At 40.1% G+C, this 27,430-nt stretch overlaps 1 protein-coding gene across 3 annotated transcripts in view; it reads left to right on the top strand.

Moving 5' to 3' along the window:
- The window catches only part of fgf13a (fibroblast growth factor 13a), a 153,235-nt gene that overhangs the window by 103,343 nt on the left and 22,462 nt on the right, over positions 1-27,430 (top strand). For 2 of the 3 annotated variants that reach the window (XM_049586224.1, XM_049586225.1), the window contains exons 4-5: positions 10,863-10,973; positions 20,504-20,607. In XM_049586224.1, the coding sequence (XP_049442181.1) occupies positions 10,863-10,973; positions 20,504-20,607 (215 nt within the window). Of the gene's footprint in view, positions 1-6,730; positions 7,757-10,862; positions 10,974-20,503; positions 20,608-27,430 lie in introns of those variants that run through there. The other variant, XM_049586226.1, reaches the window with a different exon arrangement.

Raw genomic sequence — 27,430 nt, 5'->3', positions numbered from 1 at the left:
TCGGATTGAAGCAGGCAGGGACACTGTATGCTGCTGCTGCTGCGGCAGTGTAAATCAGGCTGTATGGAGGTTTGTTAAGCAGCTTTTCCAGAGAGCGGCAGTAACATATATCCCATATATGAACAGGACTCCCTGGGAAAAGAGATCTTGTATCTCAATGGGACCTTCCTGGCTAAATAAAGGATAAATAAACAAATAAATAAATCACATGATAGAACCACAGTATGCCTACTGTATAGCTAAATCCTGAACTCGTGTTATGCTGCTGTAGGAAAGGCACACATGATACATATAAAACTGTGCACCTTCTCTCAAGGCATGATTGCAGAAGAAGAAGATGATGATATACTTTATTAATCCCTGAGGGGAAATTCAATTTTTCCACTCTGTTGTCATACACGCACATGCTCAAACAGGACCTATACATGCATTAAATGGAGAGCTGTCAGAGCGCTCCAAGCAGTTGGGGGTTCAGTGCTTTGCTCAGGGGCACCTCAGTGGTGCCCAGGAGGTGAAGTGGCACCTCTCCAGCTACCAGTCCACACTCCTTACTTGGTCTGTATAGAGACTTGAGCAGGTGACCCACAGATTCCCAAGCCAAGTCCCTATGAGCTGAGCTACTGCCGCCCCATAGTAGTATAAGTACGTTTCCATACGTACTGTAAAAAAATTTCTTAAATCACAGTCATAAACTATGTGTCTCAAAATGTGTCGTCCATTTTTTTGACAAGCAACGCAGCAACGCGTGTAATACTATGCGTTGCCAGCAGGGGTGATAATGCAAGCGACATACTTGAAATTAACCACTTATTGTTATTCACAGAAAAAAGCAGATATGAAATATGGCAGGCAGGGAAGAAAAACTTTGCGAACTCGGACGGGCACACCCCCATTTATATGACAGTTCTAGTGCCCTGCACTCTAATAAAATAGCAGTACTAGCTAGCCAGAATGTACCAGTGACTCTGCTACCCCCTATTGCGCGAGTGATGTATTGCATTTCAAGCATCACCTGCGTCGCTTGCGTTCAGTGTGTTGATTATGAAAGGAAGTGTGGTGCTCACATCACTTGTGTCGCTTGCTATGAAACGGCCCTAACAGCTGATCCCAGATTTACACATTTAGCATTTTGCCTTGCTATATGTGTTTTTTTTCCCAAGGCTGTATCTCTTGGATGCTGCTTAAAGTCTGGCACCTAGTCTTTACCTTTTTATAAAGTCCTGACCTCACCTGAGCGCTGTGAGGGTACACGCCCATAAACGTCCAAACAGAAGAATCAGACAGGCAGAGGGTAGACACTGCAGCAAAATATACCTCCACACACTGTGAGTGGGTCATCAGTGATGATTGCGCTATTTCTTCTGTGTGAATCTATCCATTGTTTTTTAGGATAATCCTGCACACAAGGTACAGCGGTTCGACCCACAGCTCCTCCTGCATGTTGAAGTATCCTTGGGCAACATACTGAACCCCATATTGCACCTAATGGCTTCTCTATCTGTGTGTGTGAACGTGTGAATGGTTACAGAGTAGCAGGTGACACTTTGTACGGTAGCCTCAGCCACTAGTGGAAGGAAGGCTAGAAAAGCGCTATACAAGTTCAGTCCATTTACCATCTTACCTTTAATATTTCAACAATACAATATCAATATTTTACCTTTGATTTTATGTACTATGTCATTTTCAAATTTCTCACAAGTAAAATCTCTTTAACACTTTGACTCAGTGACACACTATACTACAACTGCCCTTTGGCAGCAATGTCATAGCTACAGTAACTTTTAATAGCATGTGAATTTAATGCTACGATTAGCTTAAGGCAAAAATATAACTAAACAAATTACTTATTTATGTCACATGTGTGAAAGATCTACTGCTCGACTGGAGCTGCCTTAGTTCTAGCCTTTTTTTCTAAAGACAGACGGAAGGCAATGAGTAAATTGTGCAGTATTGATTACAACAGCATTATGATCCAACTAACAGTGTTACAGTAAGTGATATTAGGTTACCACTGGTTACAGGAAAGGATGACAGTTAATCACGCTTCACAAAGAGGATCATTCAGGATTTGTCGTCTTATTAATGAAAATGTTTTATTGTGTGCTGCCTGAGATGTGATGTTTGTTGGCTCTTGGTTTTAGGAAAGTCGTTGTGACCTCGTACTCTTTCTACTCCTAGTAAAGTAAAAATGCCTCTATGGATATAATGGCTACAACATATTTAAGTACCAGCTGTTGTTGAGGTCATGATGATTCTACGAAGCCCAGTTTCACTTTAAACCAGCTTTGGCAAACATCTTGTCTTAGACTTTGTTTCATTTCTTTTTTTAAAAATATATAAACAAGCTCCATTTTGATTTTTTATTCAATCTGGCACCTTATTCACATTCAGATTACAGAAGAAAAGTCCCAGTGTGGATCAATTTAATTTCACTGGGAATTAGAAAATGATCAGTGGGCCACCTGGCACCCATCACTGACCCTAAGCTGAGTATCACTGGGTTAAAGGTTATGGAGAATATAAACGACAGTAAACAGGAGAACAAATGATTTTATCTCCACAGTACGCCTCGAGTCATTTAAGCCACATCCTTTGTAAATCAATATATTGGTATTGACCCATGAACTATTTATATTCCTATCAGGTTTCCATATGTAATCATAGAAACTGCTGTCATCGGCATGGCTGTGTGCTGTCAGCATGTTGCGTTATCAACCTCTGAACAACATACAAATATATATATCATTGCAGTGGTGACTTCACTGATTTGTCGTTTCACTCTGAAGCACATATGTATTTTTAAATAAATGGTAGTCTCTGAAAATGCCATGATTGTACACAGCTTTAACCCTTTAATGTCCTTACAAAGACAAAAAGCAATAGAAGACGTTTTCTTTGCTGTTTTTTTTCCTGTTTGGGCTGTAATAATAAAAGTCAATGTTTCTTTTTCAAACAGACTTAATAGTTTTTTTAAATATAGGCCTCTACAAAACGGTTAAGATGGTCCTTCATAGTAATGGCAGACAGAAAGGAAAAATCAAAAGTACAAATTACTGTTATAATGCTTGTAAGATGTCTGTATACCAACATATATCAGTTTGTGACAATAAATTAGTAGTACTACCAGTCCACATATGTATTCTAGATATGTAATAGTGCAGCACTTTAAAAAAGTATATTTTTCTAACATTAAATACAAAATGAAAAAACATGACTTTTATGACATTAACAGCAGTGAATATTTACCCTTTTTTATTTTGTGAAAACTGTGACTTTATTATCTCAGCATCACTATCTCTATACAATAACAGGACAATTGAACTGTTTGATTGAGCGTGGCTTTAGACAGTAAAAAATCATACTTGTGAAATTATATCAGCATATATATATATATATATATATATATATATATATGTGTGTGTGTGTGTGTGTATAGCAGATAACACTAAATGTATCATTTAACAACAATGAATGATCAGATGATTTTTTTTTAATTTCTTTGCAAATAGTACATTTTTATAACAACAGCTAAGCATCACTACCTTCACCATTTAAAGTACAAATAAACCGTTTGGTAGAGTGTTTTAAAAATGATTTGACTCTTATTAGGTTTTTATTTTTTGTATAAAGTTACATAAATCTGTTCGGTGAAATCTGGGGTGTAACTGTAGTTGCTGACTTCCTTACAGAGGTGAACTGAAAAGGCATGCTATAGAAAGACTGACATTTAGTAGATTTTCTAGCATAATATTTTATAGCACATATAGCACATTTTTCATTAAGACAGAGTGACTCAAAATGTGCTCTAGCAAACAGTTGAGCAGGGCATTAAAGGGTTAAGTTCCACCCTAAAATATATATAATGAAGTGTGTTGTATGTTTTGTGTTGGAACCCCTCGAAAATTAGGGGCTATTCGCTAATACATGTTTATTGAAATATTTGTGTGTCCTGGTTGGACAAACTTGTAAAGCTGCATTAAAGTTTGTGAGTTTGAGGTTTGAACAGCAGAGAAAGAGACCGTGTTTATGCGTATGGTCATTAAGAGACAAATCCTGGAGCTATTCTGTGGATAGTGAATGATGGTGATCCTTACTGGGACATGAGGACATTTTCTGATTCACAGCTGTCAGCTCCACATTAAATGAAATTAAATTGCATGTTAAAGTGATGCTGATTCAAGGTGATGCTTTGCATAGAGAGGCATATGTTTCATAAATGTTGTGAGTTATGTTTTGAGGTTTTTTTTTTTTTAGCTTGAGTGTGAACGTGCTGGTCTTGATATCCTGTCCACTTGCTCCATCTAGTGGTCAAAGCTGTGTATAGCCACCACACCAGCTTAGACCAGCCCTCAGACGTTCCTGGTGTACTGTAAGGCTCACTGTTTCTCGGAGCTCATTGTTTACTCCATCAGCACATACAGTGCATCAATAAAGCAATCTACTTTTGATTACACACCTTACTTAATTGCATTAATATGAAACAGAGCTGCAGAAGAGAGCACACTTCCTCTACTGTGTTGACAGTAATGTCTGCAATGATGTTGATTAATAATGAGTCACATTTGGTCAGTCTGTATTATCTGTGCGATGTGTAAAAACCTGCTTCTGCAGTTTTACAGAACAGACTTGTGTTTGTAAAAAAACACTTTGCCTAATGCATGTTGTCTCAGCTGATTGTACATCGATATTTCTCAGCCCAGAGTGGACAGGCCTGTATAACCGGTTTAGTCAAGGCATTATCGGATCATTTTACATCATTTTTTGTAACATGAGAGCAAAGTCTTCCCTGCCTCAAGAAAGGAAGTCCAATCCCAGCCTGCATTTTCGATCACTTTTCTCCAATCCGGCCCCTGCAGAGCCGCAGCAGCACACTGAACACACACGCCCGTGTTTGCCGGATCAACAAGACCTCTAAATGAATGTTTAATGAGCGTTTTAGGAGTCATAATGGCATGTCGCTAATGTCCTGTAATGATCTTCCTGTTGATGGCCACGCCTCGATGCTTTCTCTTCCACTACGCCTCTGACAGTTGTCTGACAATGGTTTGAACTTTTGCTGAATGTAGACTTAACTCGCCTTCACTTCACAACCAGGCGCCTGCAAGGATCTGAGTCTCAGCTTTGGCTTCGCTTTAAACAATCATGACTTTCCCACTGAGAAAATCGGTTTCAGGTAGGATGCTGCTTTTGTTTATGAGTTTTAGCTGCACCTTTTTGTTTTTAAATCTTTATTTTTTTGAACTTAAAAATTATGTCTGTTGTGTTTTAAAGGCAAAGTGTCCCATGTTTTCTCGAGTAAATAAATAGTTTATGACTTTAAGTGATGTTAGTAATGTTTAGTAATATTTTATTCTGTTGAGAAGGGGTGATTTTCTTGTTACTGTGCAGTGGTTAACACGGAGCTGTCCGTGGTGCTGAAGTGGAGGAAAACTGAGCTCCTCACTGTTTTGCTGTTTGATTAGATATTTTATGTTTATTAAAGACACATGTAGGAGCTTTATATTTTATATGTAAAATTTATATAGATGCTTACTGTATTTACTTCTATATCACTTCCATTTCTGTTTTCTTCAGACTAAGCAACGGCCCATATTTAATTAACCAGAAATATATAATATAGAGGTGTAGTTCTGTGTGTGTTATTAATTAGAGGAAATGAATAAAACATCTACAACAGTTTGGGCTGAGGACTGTAGATGGCACCATTGGTTAGGCTGTTAACTGAGCTCAGACCAGGACTGAAAAAGCAAAGCATAGATGAGGCAATCAGGGCTGGACAGAGACATCAGTGTCAGGATATGACCTTTGATCTGACCACTTTGTTTTCAGCTGGAATTTTCACGATGTAAATTAAAAATCATCCAGTAGCAGCAAATTAAAAAGGTGACTCAAAGGTGGGATGATATGGGTGTTAAAATTTTGTAGAGATATAACCGGTGGACTCTAGTGTTGTCCATGTCGTGTTGACATGAAGAGGCACAGACCATGGATATCTTTGAAGGCAATCTCTGTTTATTCCCAACAACTCTGACAGCAAGAGGCAAAAACAAAATCCTCGAGCCCCACTCTCATGGAGCACAACAGCAAAAGGGGAGAGGCAATGGAGGAGACATCCCTTTCTAGGCGGGGTACCCCTACAGGTGAACATAGGGGTACAGAAACTGAGTATCAGACGTTCCACATATTGACTATGGAGGCCTAAGCATGTCAGATATTATTAACAACTAAAATAAATTTTGTGTAATTATAAAACATAATATTACAAATGTACATTTTGACTTTGTTACACATATTATTGCTGTGTAATTGACCCTGTTACAGAAAAACACAAGTTAATATTAATTATATGGACATTTATGAGGCTGTTTCAATTTTATTTTACCCCCCAAAAATCACTTCCTCTTTACTTCTACACTTTATTTATCATGCATGTAAATCTGCTGACATCTGATGATTGTTCCCTGCTGCTGAAGCGAGCATTTACATTATAATAAATAACATTTTAAATAGTTAATCATGTTACTTTGAGTGAGATATATTTTTTTAATTCAGCCAAGGCAAATGAGCTGTATCAGTAGTTATTAACTTTGTCCCCTGTGACTTTCTGTCTGATAAAATATCCTAAATTTTGTGGTATCCCTCCTTCTTTCTCCTATTTGCCAGCTCCCCGCCCCCACTCCATCTACGCCCTTTCCTCTCGCTCTGTAACATGAATTATCCCATATGCCGGCCTATATGGAGACTCTCCTAACTGTGCACACTGACCGGGTTTGTTCCACTCCCTGTCCTCTGCCTCCTCCTCACTGCTCATCCTCCAGGTTTGTCGGTGGGATGCTGTGAGCAGCTCAGCTGAGTCTGTGCCGTGCGCTCAGCTCGGATACTGCGTCCACAATGATGCGCCTGCTGCCATCACCTCCGCTTCAGCAACACACAGACAAACTAATGGGATCTGTGTAGTGATGCGTTCACATCCTCTGCGCTGACTTCTCTGAAAAACCGCGATGTAAAGTGTGTGACAGTGAGGGATTAGAGAGAGCGGTGCAAACACTCCCGGCGTCTGCAAACAGGTGTTTCCATCCTTTTGGCTGCGCATTGAGCTTCATTCACGACTATGTGCCTCCCCGAGCACCATGTGCGCGGCCATGTAGTTTAGTGGGATGATGCAAAAGCGCTCACACAGACTGGCTTTGTGCGTATTTGTTGTGATGCAGGGAAAATGATACAGTTGGAGGAACATGCAACGTGCTGCGCTCAAAGTCTTTGTGCAGCTTCACGGTGGACCGTGTGGGGTTTATCTTTTGTTAAGTTCCACTTTCTTCTCGGAGATGCAACGGACAATTGCTGAATAACGCCCAAATTGCCGAAAATGATTCACTCGGACATTATCTAACTGGCTGTGCTGCACTGCTGGGACTGTTTCACTGTCTGCTCCTCATAATCCACTTGTTCTTTAACGCATTGGTATAGTTGCCTCACATTGTCTGGACGTTTACCTCCGGAATCCAGTTTGCTGGGTGATTATTTTCTTCCTGGGAAGTTGTTTTCCAAAGCGCAGCCAAACTGGCCATGGCTGCGGCGATCGCCAGCTCCCTCATCAGGCAGAAGAGGCAGGCGAGGGAGCGGGAGAAGTCTAATGCCTGCCGCTGCGTGAGCAGCCCCAGTAAAGCCAAAGGAAGCTGTGAAAAACCCAGCCGACTAAACGTTTTCTCCCGGGTTAAACTCTTTGGCTCCAAGAAGAGGCGGAGGAGACGACCAGGTCTGTTGTGTCATTTCATCAGGCTGCAGGATCACTAACTCTGCATCTAATGTATTATATTTCAAAAACCATCTAAACAACATAGAGTATACTCAGTGCTGTTTAATTTCTATGCAAATGTAAAAGAGATGAATGACTGTGCCAGAGTTGGTGGGAGGATGAGGGGCTCCCTTTTGAAGTTAGTCCACAGGGAAGTCACCTCTGGCATCTCAGGCTGCTGAGGGATGTGTTAAACTGATACCTCATCCTTCACTGTCCACTTAACCAGCTCACACTGGAGTATATATACAAAAGTACTTATAAGTCAATATTTTAAAATCACGAAGACTTCAGTGTGACCAGAGGGTCAAATTAAATTGAATTCATTGAAAGTAATTTAAAAACTGTATCATCAGTCTCCAGAATGATTCAATGCTATTAATAAATGGTAGCCCTGGGTGGATACAAGTTTACCGACAGATTTAAATAAGCAAAACAAGCAGGTCTTAACTTTAATTTTGAATTTTAGAAAAGTCGTATCTCCCCACATATTGCTGGACAAGTTATTTGTTGCTGAAATGTGTCAAACTGCAGAAATACTACAGATAATAAGAAATAAGTGGTACCTACTGTCAGAAAATGATAACTATTACAAGTACATTTATATATTTATAACAAGTACCATAATGGCATGTGAGCCAAGGTCCAGTCTGGCCTTTAAAGCACTCTTATTATCACAGTGACTGAAGTGTGTCTCTGTAGCCTAAAGCACTCAATCCCTCACTAATCCAGTGCAGAAGTGACCACCGCTGCATATCTGATATGATCACATCTTCAGCCCAGCGCTCACCTTTTGTTACTTTTGTCTTATATGGACGCGATGACTAAGAAGATTCAGCAGTTCTCTCCCAAACTTTATTCGATCCCTTCCACTTCATTCATGTCTGTTTTGTAACTCTGTATAAACATACCTGGAGATAAGGTGCATGTTTACGCAACAGCACAACTATCCTACAGTGTTTGCACCCCTCTCACTTCCAGTTTCCATTTCTATCCTGTGGAGGAAGCAACGAGTGCCAAGGAGAAGGCGTTGTCTGTGTGTGACTTACACCCAGCACAAAGAACTGGCATGTTTCAGAGATACAGTGTGGACCGTATGTGTAGTTTGGTGTCTGGTTATGCACGTTCTTGTGTGTTTACAGTACATGCTGACATATGCACGTTTCTAAAAGCAAAGTCAGGTGCCGCACTGAAAAGTTTTACAACAAAGTGGTAGCAATATTTCCGGTGTACACGCTGAGTAAACCTCCTCAGAAAAAGTAACCTTAGTAAGGGCAGAAATGGCAGGATTGAAAGGTAAGTGAGATGAAAGGATAGATGAAAGGTGTGGTAAACCACAGTAAAGGACACTCCACCAGGGACAGTAACCAGGGAATGGAGAGCACTTAGCTCTTATCAGACATTACACTGATGTAACACAGACAGGCTGCTGGGCCACTTCAAAAGTAAATGCTCTGCCACTTCAAACTATTGTCTTTTAGACTTATTGGGGCTGGTTTTATATGTTGCTGCACAGAGCAGTGCGGCTGTTGTCCATATTATTAGTAATACTATTACTATTTTCTATTTTCTTAACTCTGTATTTTATTTTGTCCTTGTTTTAGATCATATATTTGAAAATACAGCTGCTTCACTGTATCAAAAACATGTTGAAATATGGAGCACTACATTTATGCATGTAAATTTCAGCGTATTTCAATTTTAAACTGAATTTACCCAAATTATAGTATTTACTTAAAATCACAGATTTTATTGAAGTTTAGATTTTTATTTCCATTTTTCAACTGCAAATATCGAGTTTTCTGGACACCAAGGTAGCTTTTAATTTTTATTTTTATTTGTATTATTATTGTTATTTTTATTTTTATTTTGTTTTAAATATATATTATATATTTTATTGAATTTTTTTGTTGCTTTTTCTCGGATATAAACAGCGTCACCGAGTGTTAATCAAATTAATGTACATACACAAAAGGGAAAAAACACAATAACTACATAAAATAATAATATAAAATGCATAAATTACAACACACAAATAATTCTCTAAAAAATAAATTCCTAAATAAATATGCACCACAAGCAGCATACTAGCTCTCAGACACTAAAAAGTGTGCGCACATGGCGTATGATCACACCAGCAATGTGCTCCAAGCAGCTTCTCACCAATATAGTTTTTTAAAAAGATTATTTTTCTAAAATCCTGCCTCTATTGGAAAAAGACATGAAGCATGGGGAGAGAAGAGGGGCTGACATACAAGAAATGCCCTCGGCCATCTTAGACCAGTGAGCCAACACATGCCCCCGAAGCCATTTTTCAAATTTGATAATATTTGCTCTTGTCCATCTGTGATCTTATTTCTCTGTGGAGGGGCCACAGGGGCCGCCTGTTCAGTCACCTCTGTTCCACTGCAGAGAGAGGACAGAAATATTTTCATGGACTGTGACCACAGCTTGCCATTTCAATACCATTAACAGGATTTTCTGGGTCTGACTTTGCAGCTCCATAAAACCTTAATGTTATATAAAATTGTTTTAATTGATCAGACAGCTCGCCGTGTTGTTTATGCAGCCTGTGGATAATAAAAGTGAAATGGTCCTTGTAAAGTGATGGACGATCGGTTGGGATCTGCATGTAGGATATCAGCGGACCAGAGCCTTTATGAGTCCTCTCATTTTATAAAGTGGGAACCACCATGACTGAGTGTTCAGCCAATGTTAAAGTATGTTAAACTGCAGCTCGTCTTATGGCTGACTCGTTCAAGCTCCAAAACTATCAAACACAACAGGATTCACTTCTTTATAGTTGAATAAGCTTCTTCAGACTTTTTCTTTGGTTGTTGGTGGTGATTGTGTTTGCTTCAGTCAGCCGTCATAAGTGTTCCTTTTTGTCCCACCTCAGCTCCACTCAGCCTTACCAAGGTTTGACTAAACTGAATTTTGTGGCTCCAGTAACTTCCAAAATGGTGGCTTGGAAGCTTCGACTACGGGTGACATCTTGCTGCTACATTAAAGTTTCTCTAGTCTTGTGGTTTCATTCTTGTCTTCCTGTCTTTGCCTGCCTCCACAGAGCCCCAGCTGAAGGGGATTGTGACGAAGCTGTACAGTCGACAAGGTTTCCACCTGCAGCTGCAGGCAGATGGAACCATTGATGGGACGAAGGAGGAAGACAATGGCTACAGTAAGTTTTAAGTTCTTTTCATTGCCATGCTAAGCTGTTAGTCAGAGGGAAGCAGCCTCCTTGCTATTGTCAATTCTATGTACAACTGTGGGGACTGCATTAGCTGTATACCATCTAATGGAACATCACCATTATGGCAACTTAAACATCAAATTCACACCCCTCAAATGTGTTTAAAGGATACTTTGCTGATTTACAACCAGCTCTGTATCATAACTGTCGGTAGTATGCATAAATGAAAGTGAATGTCGTAAACTTCCCTCAATCTTACCAGCGCCCAGATCTTTCTGCTCATCTCCCAGCACGTTTCACATCATCCAGCAGATTTTCACTGGCTCTAGGGCTGTTGCTCAAACTACAGATTGTTCTCCTGAATTTTCATCTGCCTGACACCACGGACATAAAGAGTAAAGAAGCAGATTGAGAGAGACCCGCCCCCCTCTGTCTCTTACTTACCAAACATAGACATAAGAAATACAGGACAGAGGAAAAAAGAAAAAACAAAAAAATAAATAATGATAATAGTAGTAGTAATAACAATGATAAGAAATTATAAGATTAACGATAACACACTGCCAGCTACAGGACAAACAGCACAGTTTTATGCCAGTTAGTACTGTGTCCACAGCAAGGTTGAATCTGCAAAGTAACTAAAGCTGTCAGATAAATGTAGTGGAGTTAAAGTATACAATTTCTCTCGAAGATGTAGTGGAGTAGAAGTATCAAAGAGAAAATGGAAATACTTAAGTAAAGTACAAGTACCTTTAATTTGTATTTAGTACAGTACTTGATTAAATGTACGTAGTTACTTTCCACCACTGGTAACTGAGATGAGAAGCACCATGAGGCTAGCAAACGCTCGTTTATCTAACAGTGCATATCAGAAAAGTGGCTTCAAACAGTCCTCAGTGTTATTTACACTGCCTTGTCCTGTAAGGCCGTGGCTACAGTGCCATTACAGGTGGTGGCGCTTTATTTGCTCAGGCTGCAGGTAATCAAACTTGACTCACAGCAAACTCTCACATGCCAGGAAGTATCATTCTCACGTAATCCACTTTCACCTGAGCAAATAAAGAGCTGCACTGTAGCCACGATGTAGTACACGATAATGGTCTGTACAAAAATATAAGCTTGTGTGAAGTTTTGACAGACACAATCGCTAAAGAGTCATTCCCTCCTCACACCTTGCACACTCCACCTACCCTACCAGTCCAAGATGTAATTTGTGGTGGCCTGTGAAAGACTTCAAAGATATCTTGGTTTTTATTGGCCAAAGATTTTTGACAAAATGCCTAGATTTAAATATTACAAAAATGTTGTTGGTGTTTAAACAAAATATTTACACGATAAGATTTTCGATAAATAACCATCAGCAATCTGAATATTGGGTTTGAGCAGAATACTTAGATGACATACTTTGTATCATCTGAGTAAAAAGTGTCAATATCCGTACTCATGATGAAGGAAAATCTCTAGTAGGGTAGCTGTGATTGATCTGTGGTTACCCTTGTGGTCAAAAATCACGATGCTCAATTCTGAGATTGTTCTGTAAATAGTTTAATAATAAATTACAAGAATATACAAACTTCTGATCAACCCATTTCAATTTCCGGTTTGAAATAACAACCTCCGGTGAGGCTGATACAGTATAGTTGCACAATATTTTTGTGTGGTAGTATCGTATCATCACACAGTGCCAACTATCGATTAAACTTTAGATAGCCTACTAAAATAATATAATCAATTGATTTTTCAGTCCTACATACATTTTGCTGCCCCAAAAGTGGCTGAAGTCAGATGAACAGACTGAAAGCTTTTCTTTGGGATTAACAATTGAAAAAAGGTAATAAATCGCAATATATTTTATTGCAATACGCAACGTATCGCAATATATTTAAAATTGCAATAATATTGAATTGTGACTTAAAGTATCGTAATCTTCTGGTGATTCACACCCCTAGTGAGGCCCTACCCATTTTCGATGCAAGTCCCACCTACGTCTTGAACGCTGACGTTAACTCAGGTCATTTAGAGTACAGATGCAGATAATTTAGTTAGATGAAAAGATACAGATACAGATACAGATACAGATAATGTTTTACTCTGTGATCTGTGGTGTATATGATGACTATGTGGGTAAAGACAAGTAAAAGAACAGCTAGAACAGTCTAAAAAATTCAGAAAATTACATCACTCTAATCCAGCCTTTAAAAACACAAACAACAACACTTCCTATATGACAATGTCCAAAATCTAAGATGACATCTAGTCTTGTATCACGACATCAATATACTGTATATCCCAGCCATAACCGTCAGACTGCCCGACTGCTCTGCCTGCCCATTGACACAATATTAATCTGACCACTCGCTGGCAGCCCTAATACCTCAGTGCGCCGCCCCTCCCTTTAAAATGCCAAACTCTCCTTCTGAGTTGCGGTTCAAAACTGAAATTCAGCAACACTGAGCTTGTTTTTATTCTCACTCCCGCTCCTGGATAAACAGTATTGGTTCACAGAACAGAGACAAACATTCTTCTTCTCAGCCAGTGCATATGAGCACTGCAGCACTGAGTGGCTGTTTAATCTGATCTAATCAAAGTCATCCTATGGCGACCTCAACACTAACCATGATTGGCTTTTTAACTCTCCTCCACGCTGCCTCTGCTGCGAGAGCCAGTTTTGTCTTAAACTATGTATTGATGCATCCCTATCATAGCCGTCACACCCACCAGCCCTTTGTTTTCCCATAGACAGATTAAGGAGGAGATCAATGGAAGAGGAGCTACGCAGCCACTTGTCTGGTAACAATGCAGCAGAAATGGACCACATATAATTAGACAGTGAACACTACATGCTTTTAAAGATGAGAGCAGTACAGCAGATAGTGACCTATGTGTAATCCACTTTGCCCCCATACTAAAACAATATGAGGGAAAAGATCTGCATGGCGCACTGAAACAGCTTTGATGTAATACTTGCTGCGTAATCCTGACACTAAGTAGATGTAAACACTTCTGGAGCCTCTGAATTAGTACCTCTGTATTCAATTACTCCCCTGGTGGAGATGGCCTGCGTATCTTAGATATAAACAGCAGCTCTGTGAAAGTGGGATGTAATTTGTGTGGAACTTGTTCCCAAAATAAAACGACAGCAAAGTTAAATACGGCACAGAACAGAGTGTATAGTAAAAGTGAAGACAATGAAATGACATCTTAAAGACGTCCGCATTATACCTCACCCCACCCAACACGTCTGCACGGACTCACTTTTCTGTTGACTTACGTAACAACTGGCCCGCACTGGCTCCAAAATAGTTTTTGAAGAGAAAATTAAAGAGTGCTGCTGAATAGGAAAAAGGAGAAAGAGTGAAGCTCTTTGCACTGCTCCAAAAATAGCGTTGTTAGGCGCTGGGTGCGCTTGTCTCCATGGTGATGGAGAGCGCAGTCCTCTGGTGCTACTGGTGTCTTGTGATGGTGGGAGAGGACCTACTCAAATGCACACACACATACTCACACAGACACACACACGCACAAAAACAAGGATTTGATCTTTGCTACTGCAGCGTGCTGAGAAGACAGACTCAGCCGTTTGGCTGCGGTAATAAAGAAGTTTGATATTTTCCATGACATTTTCATTAGCAAGGCAAACAATGTCAGAAGTAAGAAATCCAAGTCTCATAAATCCCAGTGATTTCTCTCCCATTTTATACAGTATCAACCATTTTCTCATGTTGCATCACAGCTGAGCAAACCCACTGGGTATCCACACAGAGAAAAGAGACAGAACTGTACAGCAACTCTAAATCCTCTTCTTCGAAAGAAGGAGCGTACTGCCTCAGTGTTCAAAATGCAGTCCATGCTCAGTCTTGTCCTAGATATTATGCTTTCAAACCTCATCTTTGTAAACAGACAGTAAAGTTTGGATTCAAAGGATTGTTAAAATGTCCAATTTTCTAATTTATTGTCAGCATGATTGGAGACAATGTGGATCCCAGAATTAGGCAAAGAAATTGGCAAGTCCTCTGACGTGAAATTCACATCAGATAAGAGCTCATTTAATTGCCACCGACTGTTTAACAATTTTTTTTAGCAAGTTTCAAAAATTAACTCCTCCTGTCATTAAAGTTTCCTATATCTTTAATGTCCTTTGCACTACACATTTCTGTGTTCTGTTAATCCTGAGAGGAGTAGTCAGCTGACGTCTCTTGTGAGCTTCCCGAGCATACAATAATCTAAAAACACTGCTATACTCTGAAATTGCATTTAATGTTTTGACTTCTGAATACAAGAGTCATGTTTTATTTACCTAATTCAGCCTTACATTTTCTTGATGTAACCTAATTTATCTCCACTAAAGAGCCACTGCAGTCGCACAGTAACAGACCACAGAAGGGCCGTGTAATCTTGTCACAACAGCTTACTTTTTAGCTGTCGGGATGTCATATTAAAGCCGCTCTAATTGCCGGCATGCTGCTCCCAGACTGAGTAACAGATAGGATAAATGTTTTAAAATGCGAGTAGCGATCGCTGGGAACGCTCAGGTTTATTGTCAAACTAAACTGATCATGACTCCTGGGCTGTTAGTGGGTGAATCATGGAGACAGACTGCGAGCAATCATGAAAACTGTCCCACAGGCCTCCTCACCCTTCTTATTCCATGTGCCGCTCTGCGGAAGGAAAGGTCTGTGAGTGGGTGGTGGCCCTGTCATCCTCTTCAGTGTGCTCAGGTGTTTCTAGGAGCCAGGAAGTAATTGAGTTTCCCCTCTTGAAAATCTCCATCAGTACACCGGCTGGTAATCCTTCTGAAATGAAGTGGACTGCAGATGTGTACTGTGCGCCGTGGTGGGAGAACAAAGGGAGGAAACTCAGTGAGTGACGCAGAGTGGGAACGCTGCAATTATAATGATGAGAACTGCTCAGGTAGCAAGATGTTTCAGGAGAGGGAGGAATCAGATCTAAAACTATGCTACATACTAGAAAAACAAGATACAAAATGTATTTACACAAATCCAAATGTGTTGGATAAGTTTGCAACTCTTGTCGGTTTGATAGTGAAGAGAGATGTCTTAATACATCCCCCCCAGCTCTGTACACAGCAACGCTAAGATGGATCAATCAGAACAGAGAAGGAGAAAGTTTGCTGATATTTGTAACTTGAAACCATGAATTTCAGGGAAAAACTGTTCAGCCTCCACACAGCAGTATTGAAGAGTGCACCAAAAGGGAGAAAAATTGGAAGGACAACAAACAAAGTACTGCATGCTCTTTCGTTCCTTCCATATTTTTGCTTAGAAAATAAATAATTTATTGTGAACTAGTTTAGTAATTATGTACATACACTAATTATAGTTTATGTTAGGATGCTGTTCGTAGTGCAGCTCAGGTTCAACCCGTAATTGCAGCATTGATAGTTTCAGTAAATACAGATTTGGCAATCAGATCCATCACTGGTTTGTAATCTTAATAGATGCACAAGATTACTGTATAGTGCGCATAAAATACTGCAGATATTGAGGTTGTAAGTAGTAGGTCCTGTATGTTTGAGATATACATTTTACTGGCAGCATCTGCTGTACATGGCTGCCAAAGCAGGCATCACCTATATACATATATATACAGTGTATACACTGTCACCACTAACTATGTGTTTATGTGCAATTTAAATGTGATCTTAAGTTAGTTAACAAAGTGACTCGACTATAAATCACTAAGAATATAATTTAGAATTTAAGATGCACTCCACCACGCAGAAAACAGCATCAGTATGAGTAAGAAGTGGGCCTCAGGAGGAGCAGACATGAGTTGTGATTGTTTACTGAATACATTAAAACAAAAACATCGAGACAACTCTTAAGGCTGCATGACATACATTAATTCATTCATTAATTTTCCATAATCGCTTATCCTCTTGAGGGTCGCAGGGGGGCTGGAGCCTATCCCAGCTGACATTGGGCAAGAGGCGGGATACACCCTGGACAGGTCACCAGACTATTGCAGGGTTGACACATAGAGACAGACAACCATTCACACTCACACTCACACATGGCCAGTTTAGAGTCACCAATTAACGTGCATGTCTTTGGACTGTGGGAGGAAGCCGGAGTACCCGGAGAAAACCCACGCTGACACGGGGAGAACGAGCCAGGTCTCACTCCGAAGTCGTCGAAATCCAGTGCTTGGGCAGAGACTTGTAGCATCAGTAACCAAAGCAAAAGGCATCCTTTAACATTGGCATGATACTCAACTGGTTGACAACTGCACCCGGCAGCGTCAGGGGGAAACGCAGCGGGATGAGGAAGTTAAGGTAACAAAAGTCCAAGTGGGGCAAGCAGGAGGGGTGGTGGATGGATCCAACAGACACTGACTTTCACCTGAGAGAGCGGTGTTCACGTCCCGTAACATTATAAACCGCGTGTTCTTGTTGCCAAAACCCAACCCAACGTCAATTTGCATTGTTGTACCAATGTAGTGCATTTATTTTGAAAGAGACTGCATGTAAACGGTAAACTTCCTGTGGAAACGGAAAAGTACCTTGAAAGAAGACAATGCATGTAACAGGTAGAACTCGACACAGGGTCTCAGAACGTCAACAACCAACAAACCCAGGGTACTTTGCACATTGTATGTGGACGTGGAAAGTCCATGACCAAGCAAGTCAATGTCTGGCGAGGTCAGAGTGAGAATGTGTCGAGAGAACATACAAACTTTGCGCAAAAAAGTCATATTGCAATTATTCTGATAGGTATTGCAATTGCGATAATGTAAAAAATATATATAAAATGATGATGATGTGTTTTTTGCGGGGTCTGTACCAAACAATTATGTTCCTTATGTCTGGAATATGATTTGTTGTAGGCTGGGGCATCTCTGTAGCACCACAATGCTTCATTTAGAATTGTTGTGGCACACTGTACCTTCAAAAACAAAAAGCATCTCCTGGAATTTGGATGTTGCACCTGGCCATATTGCAGTCTCAATAATACTCTGAGTAATTGTGCAGCCCTATTTGCTACTGCGTATTACACTACAAGCTACGCTAAGGCATTTTATGTCTGTGACATCTGTTTTGGAAATATTGCTTGTGATCAGCCAAATCATCCTCCAATGTATCCGTCATTCTTAAAGTGCTGGTAAATATTCTTGTGGGATCTTTATCTGTCCAACAGCCTGACATTCTTTGTTGTTGTTGTTGTTGTTGTTGATATACTCTGACCGTGAAATCATTTCAAACATGTCACAGGGGACACGACAACAGACAAGGGAGTATGCTGAAAACGTGGCATTTGAAGAAACAAAATAACGATGAAGAAAGATGGATAGAGAGGGAGAGGCAGGGAACCACAAAGCGAGTGGTTCTGGGACTTAAACGTCTTTCCACTGAACTAGGAATATATCAGCCATGCCTGTTTACTCTACCAAGTAAATACATTATGCATTCCTGTGGCTGTTGTTTACAATGAAAGCTCGGAGAAAAGTAGGTCTGCAGCGTTAAAGCGATAAGGGCAGATGAAATAGCCCATCAAAAAGCCCCTATAGTGCACTTCACTCAAAGGAGTCCGCAGATAGGGATCTACTAAGTGGCTGGCGAGAGGACCTATAGTAAGGGCACACACAGCCGACTCAAAGCTTAACTGATGTGAGAATGAAGTTTTATTTCTCCTCAACCTGGAAGTCCACATCCTAATGTGACAAAGGGAATCAAAAGGGAAACTTAAGATGAATGTTATGACTCTCCTGTGGGTATTATCTACTGTCATACTATCAAAAGTGCGAAACAAAACTCCACAGCAGTGGCGATGGCATCACTGTTTGGCAGCATGTGCAACAACAGTCAGAACAAAAGCCGAGAAGTTTCCTTTTTTTTTTTTTCCTCTCTGGGATAGAAACACGACTGCAGACTTTCAGGTGGACGTACATGTGCTTCCCTCTCTTCAGCCCGTGGGTTTCCTGGCAGCATCTTATGAAACAAACGCAGACACACTTGTATACAGTATAGGCTGACATTAATTAGATAGAGGTGCACCTCACTGACCAGCTGTGCCGCCGCTGGCTCTCTCTGCTTCAGCCCACCGGTCACAGACAGGTTTATGTGTGTGTGTGTGTGTGTGTGTGTGTGTGTGTGTGTGTGTGTGAGCATGAAGCTTATATACAGAGGTGTGCAAGTGTTTTCTCTCTCTTTTTCACTCTCGTATATAATGCTGCATCACAGCTGGTCCATAGCGACTGCAGATAAATGGCACGATGGAGAGAACAGCGTTGTCAGATAACAGCTGTTATCATCACAGATTTACATTTGGCCACAGTTTGTTTTTTTTCATCTTAAAGAATTTCACATATTTTCGCAATGTAGGCTTAACTCTACACAGCCTATGATTTCACTTAGTGTGAATATACAACATGGTGAGGTGCTTTGTCATTTCAATGATTTCTCTGTTTCTGCGTTTTGTTTCTAATTTTGTTCATTTGCTTTTTGAAACACCCCTGGGAGAGAGTGGCTGAGTCCCCGAGCTTATGTCGTACCTCTATTTGTGGTTTGGTTTTGACAACTCACTCTTCCATCCAGACAGAAACAGGGAACACTCATAACAAATATTTTAACCCCTTAATGGTGAATGCTGCCAGGCGGAGCTCACTGCGCCTTGGGCTCGCTCTTAAATATGAATTTCTCTAAGTAACAACTAGCCCCGTTTCCACCAAACACTTTAGGTATGGTACCTTTGGAATCAAAAGTAATGCTGCAGACATGGTACCTAGATCCGAGCATTTCAATTGCAAACAGTACTCTTTCATGTGGTTGTTGTCACTCACTGCTCCGTCCAGCACTCACTGTATTTCCTCCTTTATCAGTCTGCACCTTGTTTATCGTCCACAGACTGGGGTCACATGGAGACATTTTCAGAACAAAATAAAACAGGCTGCAGTGAAAGTCTCTCTCCATGGGATATTTAAAAATAGCAGGTTTGTGCATTTAGTCCTTCTCAGGCAAGCTCAGGGGTTGAGAGTTGCAGGAGCCCACAGGAATAATGCTCCACAACATTTTTTTTCTCCAAGTGATGATTGGAATATATGCATCTTAAATAATCCGGTCGAAGTTATTATATATAAACGCTTGAAGATCCACTCATTACTAAAAGTCATGTTATATAAAAACAAAAGTAGGTCGGCATGGAACAGTTCCATTGGTACCATCCACAACTTTTCACAGTGGAGACGGAAAAAAAGCGTACTGAAGTGAACCAAACTGTACTGCTTGGTGTAAACGGGGCTTTAGACATACTGTCTGTCCTCTGATGTGAAAATGAAAATGTCAACGGCAGGGTAATATTGTCTCTGTCAAATTTGACTCTGTTGATGGCTCAGTGAATTACTCAGCTACTGTATGTGATTTATATCTTAAGTATCTAATAGAATCATGAGAATTTATGGTAACTGCATCATAGACATTTTTTATTAATTGCCTTAATGTCTTTAAAAAAATGTATTAAGTGTACACGCTTTGTTTATCCTTTCTTTCTGTTGTCTCTTTCCAGCCATGTTCAACCTTATTCCAGTGGGGCTGCGAGTGGTGGCCATCCAGGGGGTGCAGACCAAACTCTATCTGGCTATGAACAGTGAGGGCTACCTGTACACATCAGTAAGTGTCTAAATGTGTGTGTGTGTGTGGGATGGGTCCTGGCTTCCATCCTAACACTGACCTTCGAGTCCAGCTGGATGCAGACAGAATGCTCGGTCTCTGGCAGACATTGGAGTTACTATGGTGACATGAGTGATTGGAAGAAACATAACAAAAACATGCGACAGAGAGGATAGATACTGTAAGGAAAAGCAGTGATTTTCATTAACGTGTTTATACATTAGCAGATTTTTCTTTTGTTGACATTATTTGTCGCTCTCACTGTGCCCACTCAGACACAACATCATCCTAACTCTGATGAAAGAGCAGCATCATTTTCTTATATAATTCAGTGTCAATAAAAAGTTCAAGGATAGTGTAAGCAGGCGGAGCAGTGACATATCCGATCGTGGCAGCTGCCTCTTCATCTTTGATTAAATGTGCAAGGTTATGAATAATTCAGTTGCAGGCCGAACAATGTTCCTGTTCGTCTTCCTCCCAAATGCCACCATCGCATTGTGTGGCAGGCGTCACCGAGAAGACTGACAGGCGGCATGGATGTGCACCCGGAGGGCGTGCAGACACACACATTCACGGTTACCAGACAATCCTCATAGTCAAATTAGTAAAGATTGTTCCCTATGGTAAAGGTCTCGGTAGGCAGACACAATGGTGATTGATGGAAACAAGCCTAGAAACAGCAAAGAAAACCTAATGATCTTGTAGCTTTTTATTCTGCAGCTGCTGCTGACAAATTATCTATTAAATAGTTAGACAGTAATGTGATGAAGGAAGGAGGGAAACAGGCCTTCTGGCTCCTCTCTCTCCCCCCGATTTCACTCTCTCATACACGCAAACACAAATGCATTAATAAACAGGGCTAATGTGATAGCTCTCACCAGGCATTAGTTCAGTCAGAGACACTTACGTCAAGGAACTGCAGATGGTTATTCAGTTAGATTCCTTGAGAGCTTCCTCAAAGAGCAGAGCCTCTTTCTCCAAATCCAAGAAGCAACAAGACTACAGCTGAAAGGACTAACATCCTGAATAAACACATTCAAGAACAATGCTACCAAAAATATTCAATACATTAAATAAGAGATTGAGGTATTGGCAGCAGCAGCGAGCAGCATTATAAAGATGGCAGCAGAATAATAGTGAGAACTGTCTCTGAACCAGAAAGCTGGTAGGTGATGAGCCACTGATAGTGACACACAAATAAAATAACTGAAAGATGATCATGTAAACTTCAGTGCTTCACATGAAGTAACACCACGCTATTTAATCTCAATTAAAACTATGTAAATACATAGATTTGCAACCAGCCAGTATTAAATCCACAATCACTGCATCAATCAAGTAATCATAATAACACAGTATTATTAATAGACCAAAAAGTGTTTCCATATATATATCTTTCTGCATATTTTGAACATTGGAAAAGCTATTATGAAACAGCAAAATTCGATAAAACATTCTTCGTTTTATACTTGCTTGAGGAAGTTTTTACCTTTGTCGAAAAAGAGTTGATGGGCCAAGTGGGATATTGAAACGCCTTTGCCGAGTAAGTTCAGACATAGCAAACATGTAACTGACATGACTGATCGGCTGTTTTTGTTGTTGGTGTTTTTGATTTATGTGATATTTTGAATGTGTCTTCTTCCCCGGACAGCATGAAACAACTTAATTAAAATAAATTCCTGAAGGCTTCACTTGCAGATGGGTTAGATGGCCAATGCGACTTGTTTTGTTTCCAGTCTCAACCTCTACTTCTTCTACTCCGTTTACTGGCGGATTACAGCCATACATAAAGCACAGCCTATATTGCCAACTTCTGACAAAACTACGCTTTGTGTCAACTTGTTTCTTCACTCCAAACCAGTTCAGCAAAGGGAGAGCGGGGAAGATTTTGTAGCTTACATACACTGCCAAATTGGGAAGGTGTATTTTGTAGATAGCATATGGAGAGTGAGGTATGACGTGTATGAATTAGTGCAGTTTGAGATGCCTGAACTAGCTCCTGGTGTTGCTCCATTTAATGGTAACACACCTGATTCACTTCTTTTTCACAAAGACCCTTACGGACCAAAGGAATATGAATAACTTACAGGGTAATCAAGGGATAGACACAAAACTTGAGATAGCCAACAATCAAACGTCCAAATAACTTCTATGAAAAAAGAACTGCTGGGCAACCAGACCAGCCATCTAATTGAGACAGGCCTTTATTTGTCAAAATGTATAGCCACACTGGGCTGGTAAAAAGAACTGGGCGTCTTGTTGGGACGAGGCTTTTCAATGAAGTTTTACAGTAGCTACGCAACCTGAAGAAACTTAGAACTGTGTTGTTTTCCCTGTCATTCATTATCAGTAAGTACAACTAATTGAGCTGCTGTCCATAGAAATGTAATTTTTTCCCTAAATCTACTTAAAAAAATTTCATCAGTTGAAAATAAATATTTAATCTCTAGTTAAAATCTATATTTAGAAAAAGATCCCATTCAATGTCTGATTTTTAGGACCAAAAGAGTAACAACATAATAACTGTGGCCCTTTGCAGTATGCTATGGTCCGCCTATAATTACATTTTAATGAGCCCTTGCAATTGTTGGACAACATATCCATGGGGGTTGTTGCCCCAGCTAAGCATGCCTGAGGGGAATATGCAAGAATAACTGAAATAAAACATAGTTCTTCAACCCCTTCCCACACATGCATGTACTGTATTTAACATGGCTCCCCAGCAGTCCACAGCTCTCAGTGAGTGATTTTAATGATATGAGCTTGGCTGTCAGTAATTACGCATAAGCATATGTGGCAAGCTGTAGGATTAATTTAATAAAAATGGATCCTGCTGGCAAAGGCTCTACCAGCAGAGAGAAGCAGCAGTAGAGTTATTGGCCTGTTTCTAAACTGTCTTATTACTCCGCCAAGGAGGTTATGTTTTTGGTTCAGTTTGTTTGTTGATGTTTGTCTGTCAGCAGGAGTACGGAAAAAAACACTTGCCAGTTTTCATGAAACTTGATGTAAGGGTGTAGCAAAGTGTAAGAAAGAACCTACTCAACTGGATCCAAATCCCCCCCCCTCCCCCCCACTTTTGTTAACATTGCGAGATAAGGCCTTAACAGAATGAATAGCATGTATCCTAAAATCCAGTAGACAATTGTGAAACATAATCAACTGTAAAAGTCAAAGACTCAATATCACAATTCACATTCACAGGTACCAGTAATCCCCTGGGGTAGCCTACACATTTAATTGCTAAAATTTCATACTGAAAGCAGGTGTTCTGGAGCATTCATTTGACATAGCTGTAATAGTTTTGGAAATATATCCAGACATTGCTGCGGTTGCAGATTGGTATATTATGGAAGACTGGACTACGGCCTTGGCTGAGGTCTGGCCCTTCAATTTTCTGATATTTTCAGCGAAAATCCACAATGCCAAGCAGATTTCAACTAGCTTTGATGAGAGTAATGACCTTACCAAGTTTCAGTTTTGCTTTGTCAGTGGTGTACCCCAAGGCTCTGTCCTGGATCCTATTTTGTTTTACACAATTAGTGATCCAGAGCACCAATACAAAGCTTTTTTTCCACCAGGTTGAAAAGGTCTAATCTGACACTTATTTTGTTTTCTTTAATCTGCATCCTTACCAAATTCAGAATACATTTTGGGGTCCACGTGACCACACCCAGAGCTTTCTATTGGTCAGACTACCGATATTAGTAAGCTATTACAGCGCTGTATCACTAGATGGTCTCTGAGGTACTGACTGGACTTTGTTTGTCTTACTTGGCTTCAGGCATAAAACTGAAAGGAGTCTGTGTACTGGAGGTTGTGACTTTTAAACTCACTACTAAACTCAAGACTTAAGGCCTTTGCACACTGAGTCCTTTCTTTAAACCTATCATCAGAAAACAATCATTACGCACAGAAACCTTGCACACTGATTCTGATGCGTTTTATCATTCTATACATTGCGAAAATTCATGACAAAATGAAATGACACATTTCCTCCTTTGCCTCTCTCCCCTGAAATTACCTATGGCTGTCACCACTCCCTCCCAGTCTTTCATTTGGCACCACAGCTGCACGTAAGGGTGGAGCTGTCCTCCCTCTCTATCTCCACATCCTCCTCCTCTTCATCATCATCCACCTGAATATTACTATCTGACCTGTTGAAAGTGAGCTATCTGAGTTATGAAATGATTCTGTGTGCCCCATTCTTCTATCTCATCATGGCTGTGTCCCACCGCCACATTTTCTTCACTGATCCTTGGACGTATGCGAAAAACGCAGAAAATCTGCAAAAAATAGTGTGCAAAGGTCTTTACACTTAAAATTGCCTTTGTTTGGTATTTACATTCTCACATTGCGTCTCTTATTATATGTTTTTGTGCGTGTTGATTTTTAATTGTGAAGCACTTTCTGACATCTGTTCTAGAGAGGTGCTATATAAAGTAGAGTGTAGATAAACTTAATTGCTACCAACTCATTTAAGATGAATGAGTGTATCTGCTAAAAACAAGGGTTGATTTTACTTATAAAATATTTTGGTTTCCAACACTGAACTAAAAAAAAAGGAATCAGGATTCAAAATGATATGTATATGAGAGCAGGACTACAATTTGAACCACAATAAGTAAAATCTAAACACTGCTAAACTCTTCTTGCACTGCATTTGCATTTTAATCTATTTTGTGTATCTGTGATGCAAAAACATGTTAAATCTTAGTCAAATGGTAAGGAGCGTGAAAAGATAAAAAGAATGCTGCATGCTACATACTGTATACCATCTGTGCTGTGCTAAATACCAGCCCTCACATGAAATACAGTACATCTTGTAGGTGTGTTAAATTGAAAGAAAGCAGTCGGGGGGATGGGTTGCAGAGCTTTCCATTTCAGCTAAATTAGAGAGGGAATTGAATTGAATGTGTAGCTGGCTGCCTAATAGTGCCTGTCTTACTGGGATTGCTATGGTAAAGTGCTGCCTTGAAGCCACACAATAAACCAGCCAATAGCAGGTCAGCATTGGAAGGAGATTCCCAATCAACTGTGGAGAGACAACAGATGACGTATTCTGGGTGTGCGGGGGGGGGGGGGGGGGGTGACGTGCTGCTGCTCGGATGTGGATGCTACCCATTATTCTACATGTGTGCATAAGTGCATGCATGAGTGGAAACTGGAATGATTGTTTGCAATATCATGAATAGGATTCACATGATTTACATGTATAGTCAAATTACATCTTTAACATACACATTCTAATGCATACTAAATTATAAATGTATATGCACGGTTAAGTTCAACTTGATTTTATGCATTTTCTTTGATAGCTGATTAATTTGAGTGGCTTTTAGAGCTGCATCACATGCATCTAGTGTATGTGCGTCTGTTTGTACAAACTGTGTTCTGTAGGTATAACAGCATACACCAAGGAAAAAAGAGAGTGAGAGAGAAAGGAGGAGTGAGAAAAAGAGTGCACATGTGTGGGAGAGGCAGAATGCAGTACACCAGTGAAAATATATTCATCCATCAGTGTCAATGTGTGGGAGAGGAAGAGCCAATTAATATGTATTTTACTTTACTATGCTCTCTTTTCTTGTTTGCCCCTCTACCTTTGCAAATGTAGCGGAACAAGTTTTGCATTAGAGCTGCCAAAGCATCCTCTATTACACATAAGTAAAAAGTGTTGTCGACGTCATCTAAAATAATGTGAGAAAATTCAGTTACTAGCCCAGCATCTCCTTATATATCTGTAGCAATGCATTCAATATTCTACTGAATCTAGAAAATAGCCTTGGAGCTCTCTTGATATGTATTTAGATATGTGGGTATATTTTTAGATCCTGAGCTAAGTGGTGTCCACATATCTCGCGAGGTGCCTTTGAAGTGGTGTTATTAATTTCCTGGTGGGTCATATTTGAATTAGTGTGAGTCACTGAGGCTCCAGTTGAGTCTCGTCTAGACTGCTCTGTGTGAGTGTGTGTAAAATGGAGAGTTCAGGGCTCTTGGGGTGGACATATTTATCAGGTTAACGGTGAGGTTTACAGGCTCTTTTATTGCCTAAATAACCAGGCCGGTGAAAGATCTGCCATGGTCGTACCTCCTGTGAAAGTTCCTGCATTAGACATGAGACCAATCCAGCCCAGTTGGCAGAAGAAAAAGTTTGCATTCAGGGTTTTTTTTGACAGCCAATATGGCCGTTAATATAGAAGAACTACCAGACATATGTTTTAAATGGCCATATAATAGCCTGTATTTAAACGGCAATAAAACACTTAACATTAAATAACTTGAGAGAGTAAACTAAATGAAAAAGCAGTCTATTGATGAGAGTGACTAATAAGAGGTTTAGAGGCAAAAAAGGAAAAGGACTAGGTGTGCCAAGCATCTGCATAAATCACCAAGCCCGCCGCTATCCACCGTCTGGCTCAGTGTTAAGCACATGCCCTGCCTCGTCTATAAGGAGACCCGCGGTGGGTTTGAAGGTCTTCCTGGAGAACGAGGTCTGGGATGCCGTCACCGAACTACACCGAACTTGCTAAGAGGAAGACCATGACCGCTGTAGATATGGTATGCACCCTGCACAGTTTCCGTGGATAATTATTATAACAATAATAAATATATTATAATAAACTATACATATATAACACATTTCATACATGAAATGCAGCAAAAACTGCTTTACAATAAGGGCAGTATGAGCACTGAGTGCATCACATGAAAACAGACAATGAACATAAAACAGACAAACAAGGCAATTCAAAATAAAAGCACATTTAAACAGTTTAAAACATGGATTAATTCATTCATAAAATCAAGTTAGCGATTTAGCTTGGTC

This window comes from Epinephelus fuscoguttatus, linkage group LG9, assembly GCF_011397635.1.
Source record: "Epinephelus fuscoguttatus linkage group LG9, E.fuscoguttatus.final_Chr_v1".
NCBI lineage: Eukaryota > Metazoa > Chordata > Actinopteri > Perciformes > Serranidae > Epinephelus > Epinephelus fuscoguttatus.
This window is presented reverse-complemented; position numbering and strand designations above follow the sequence as displayed.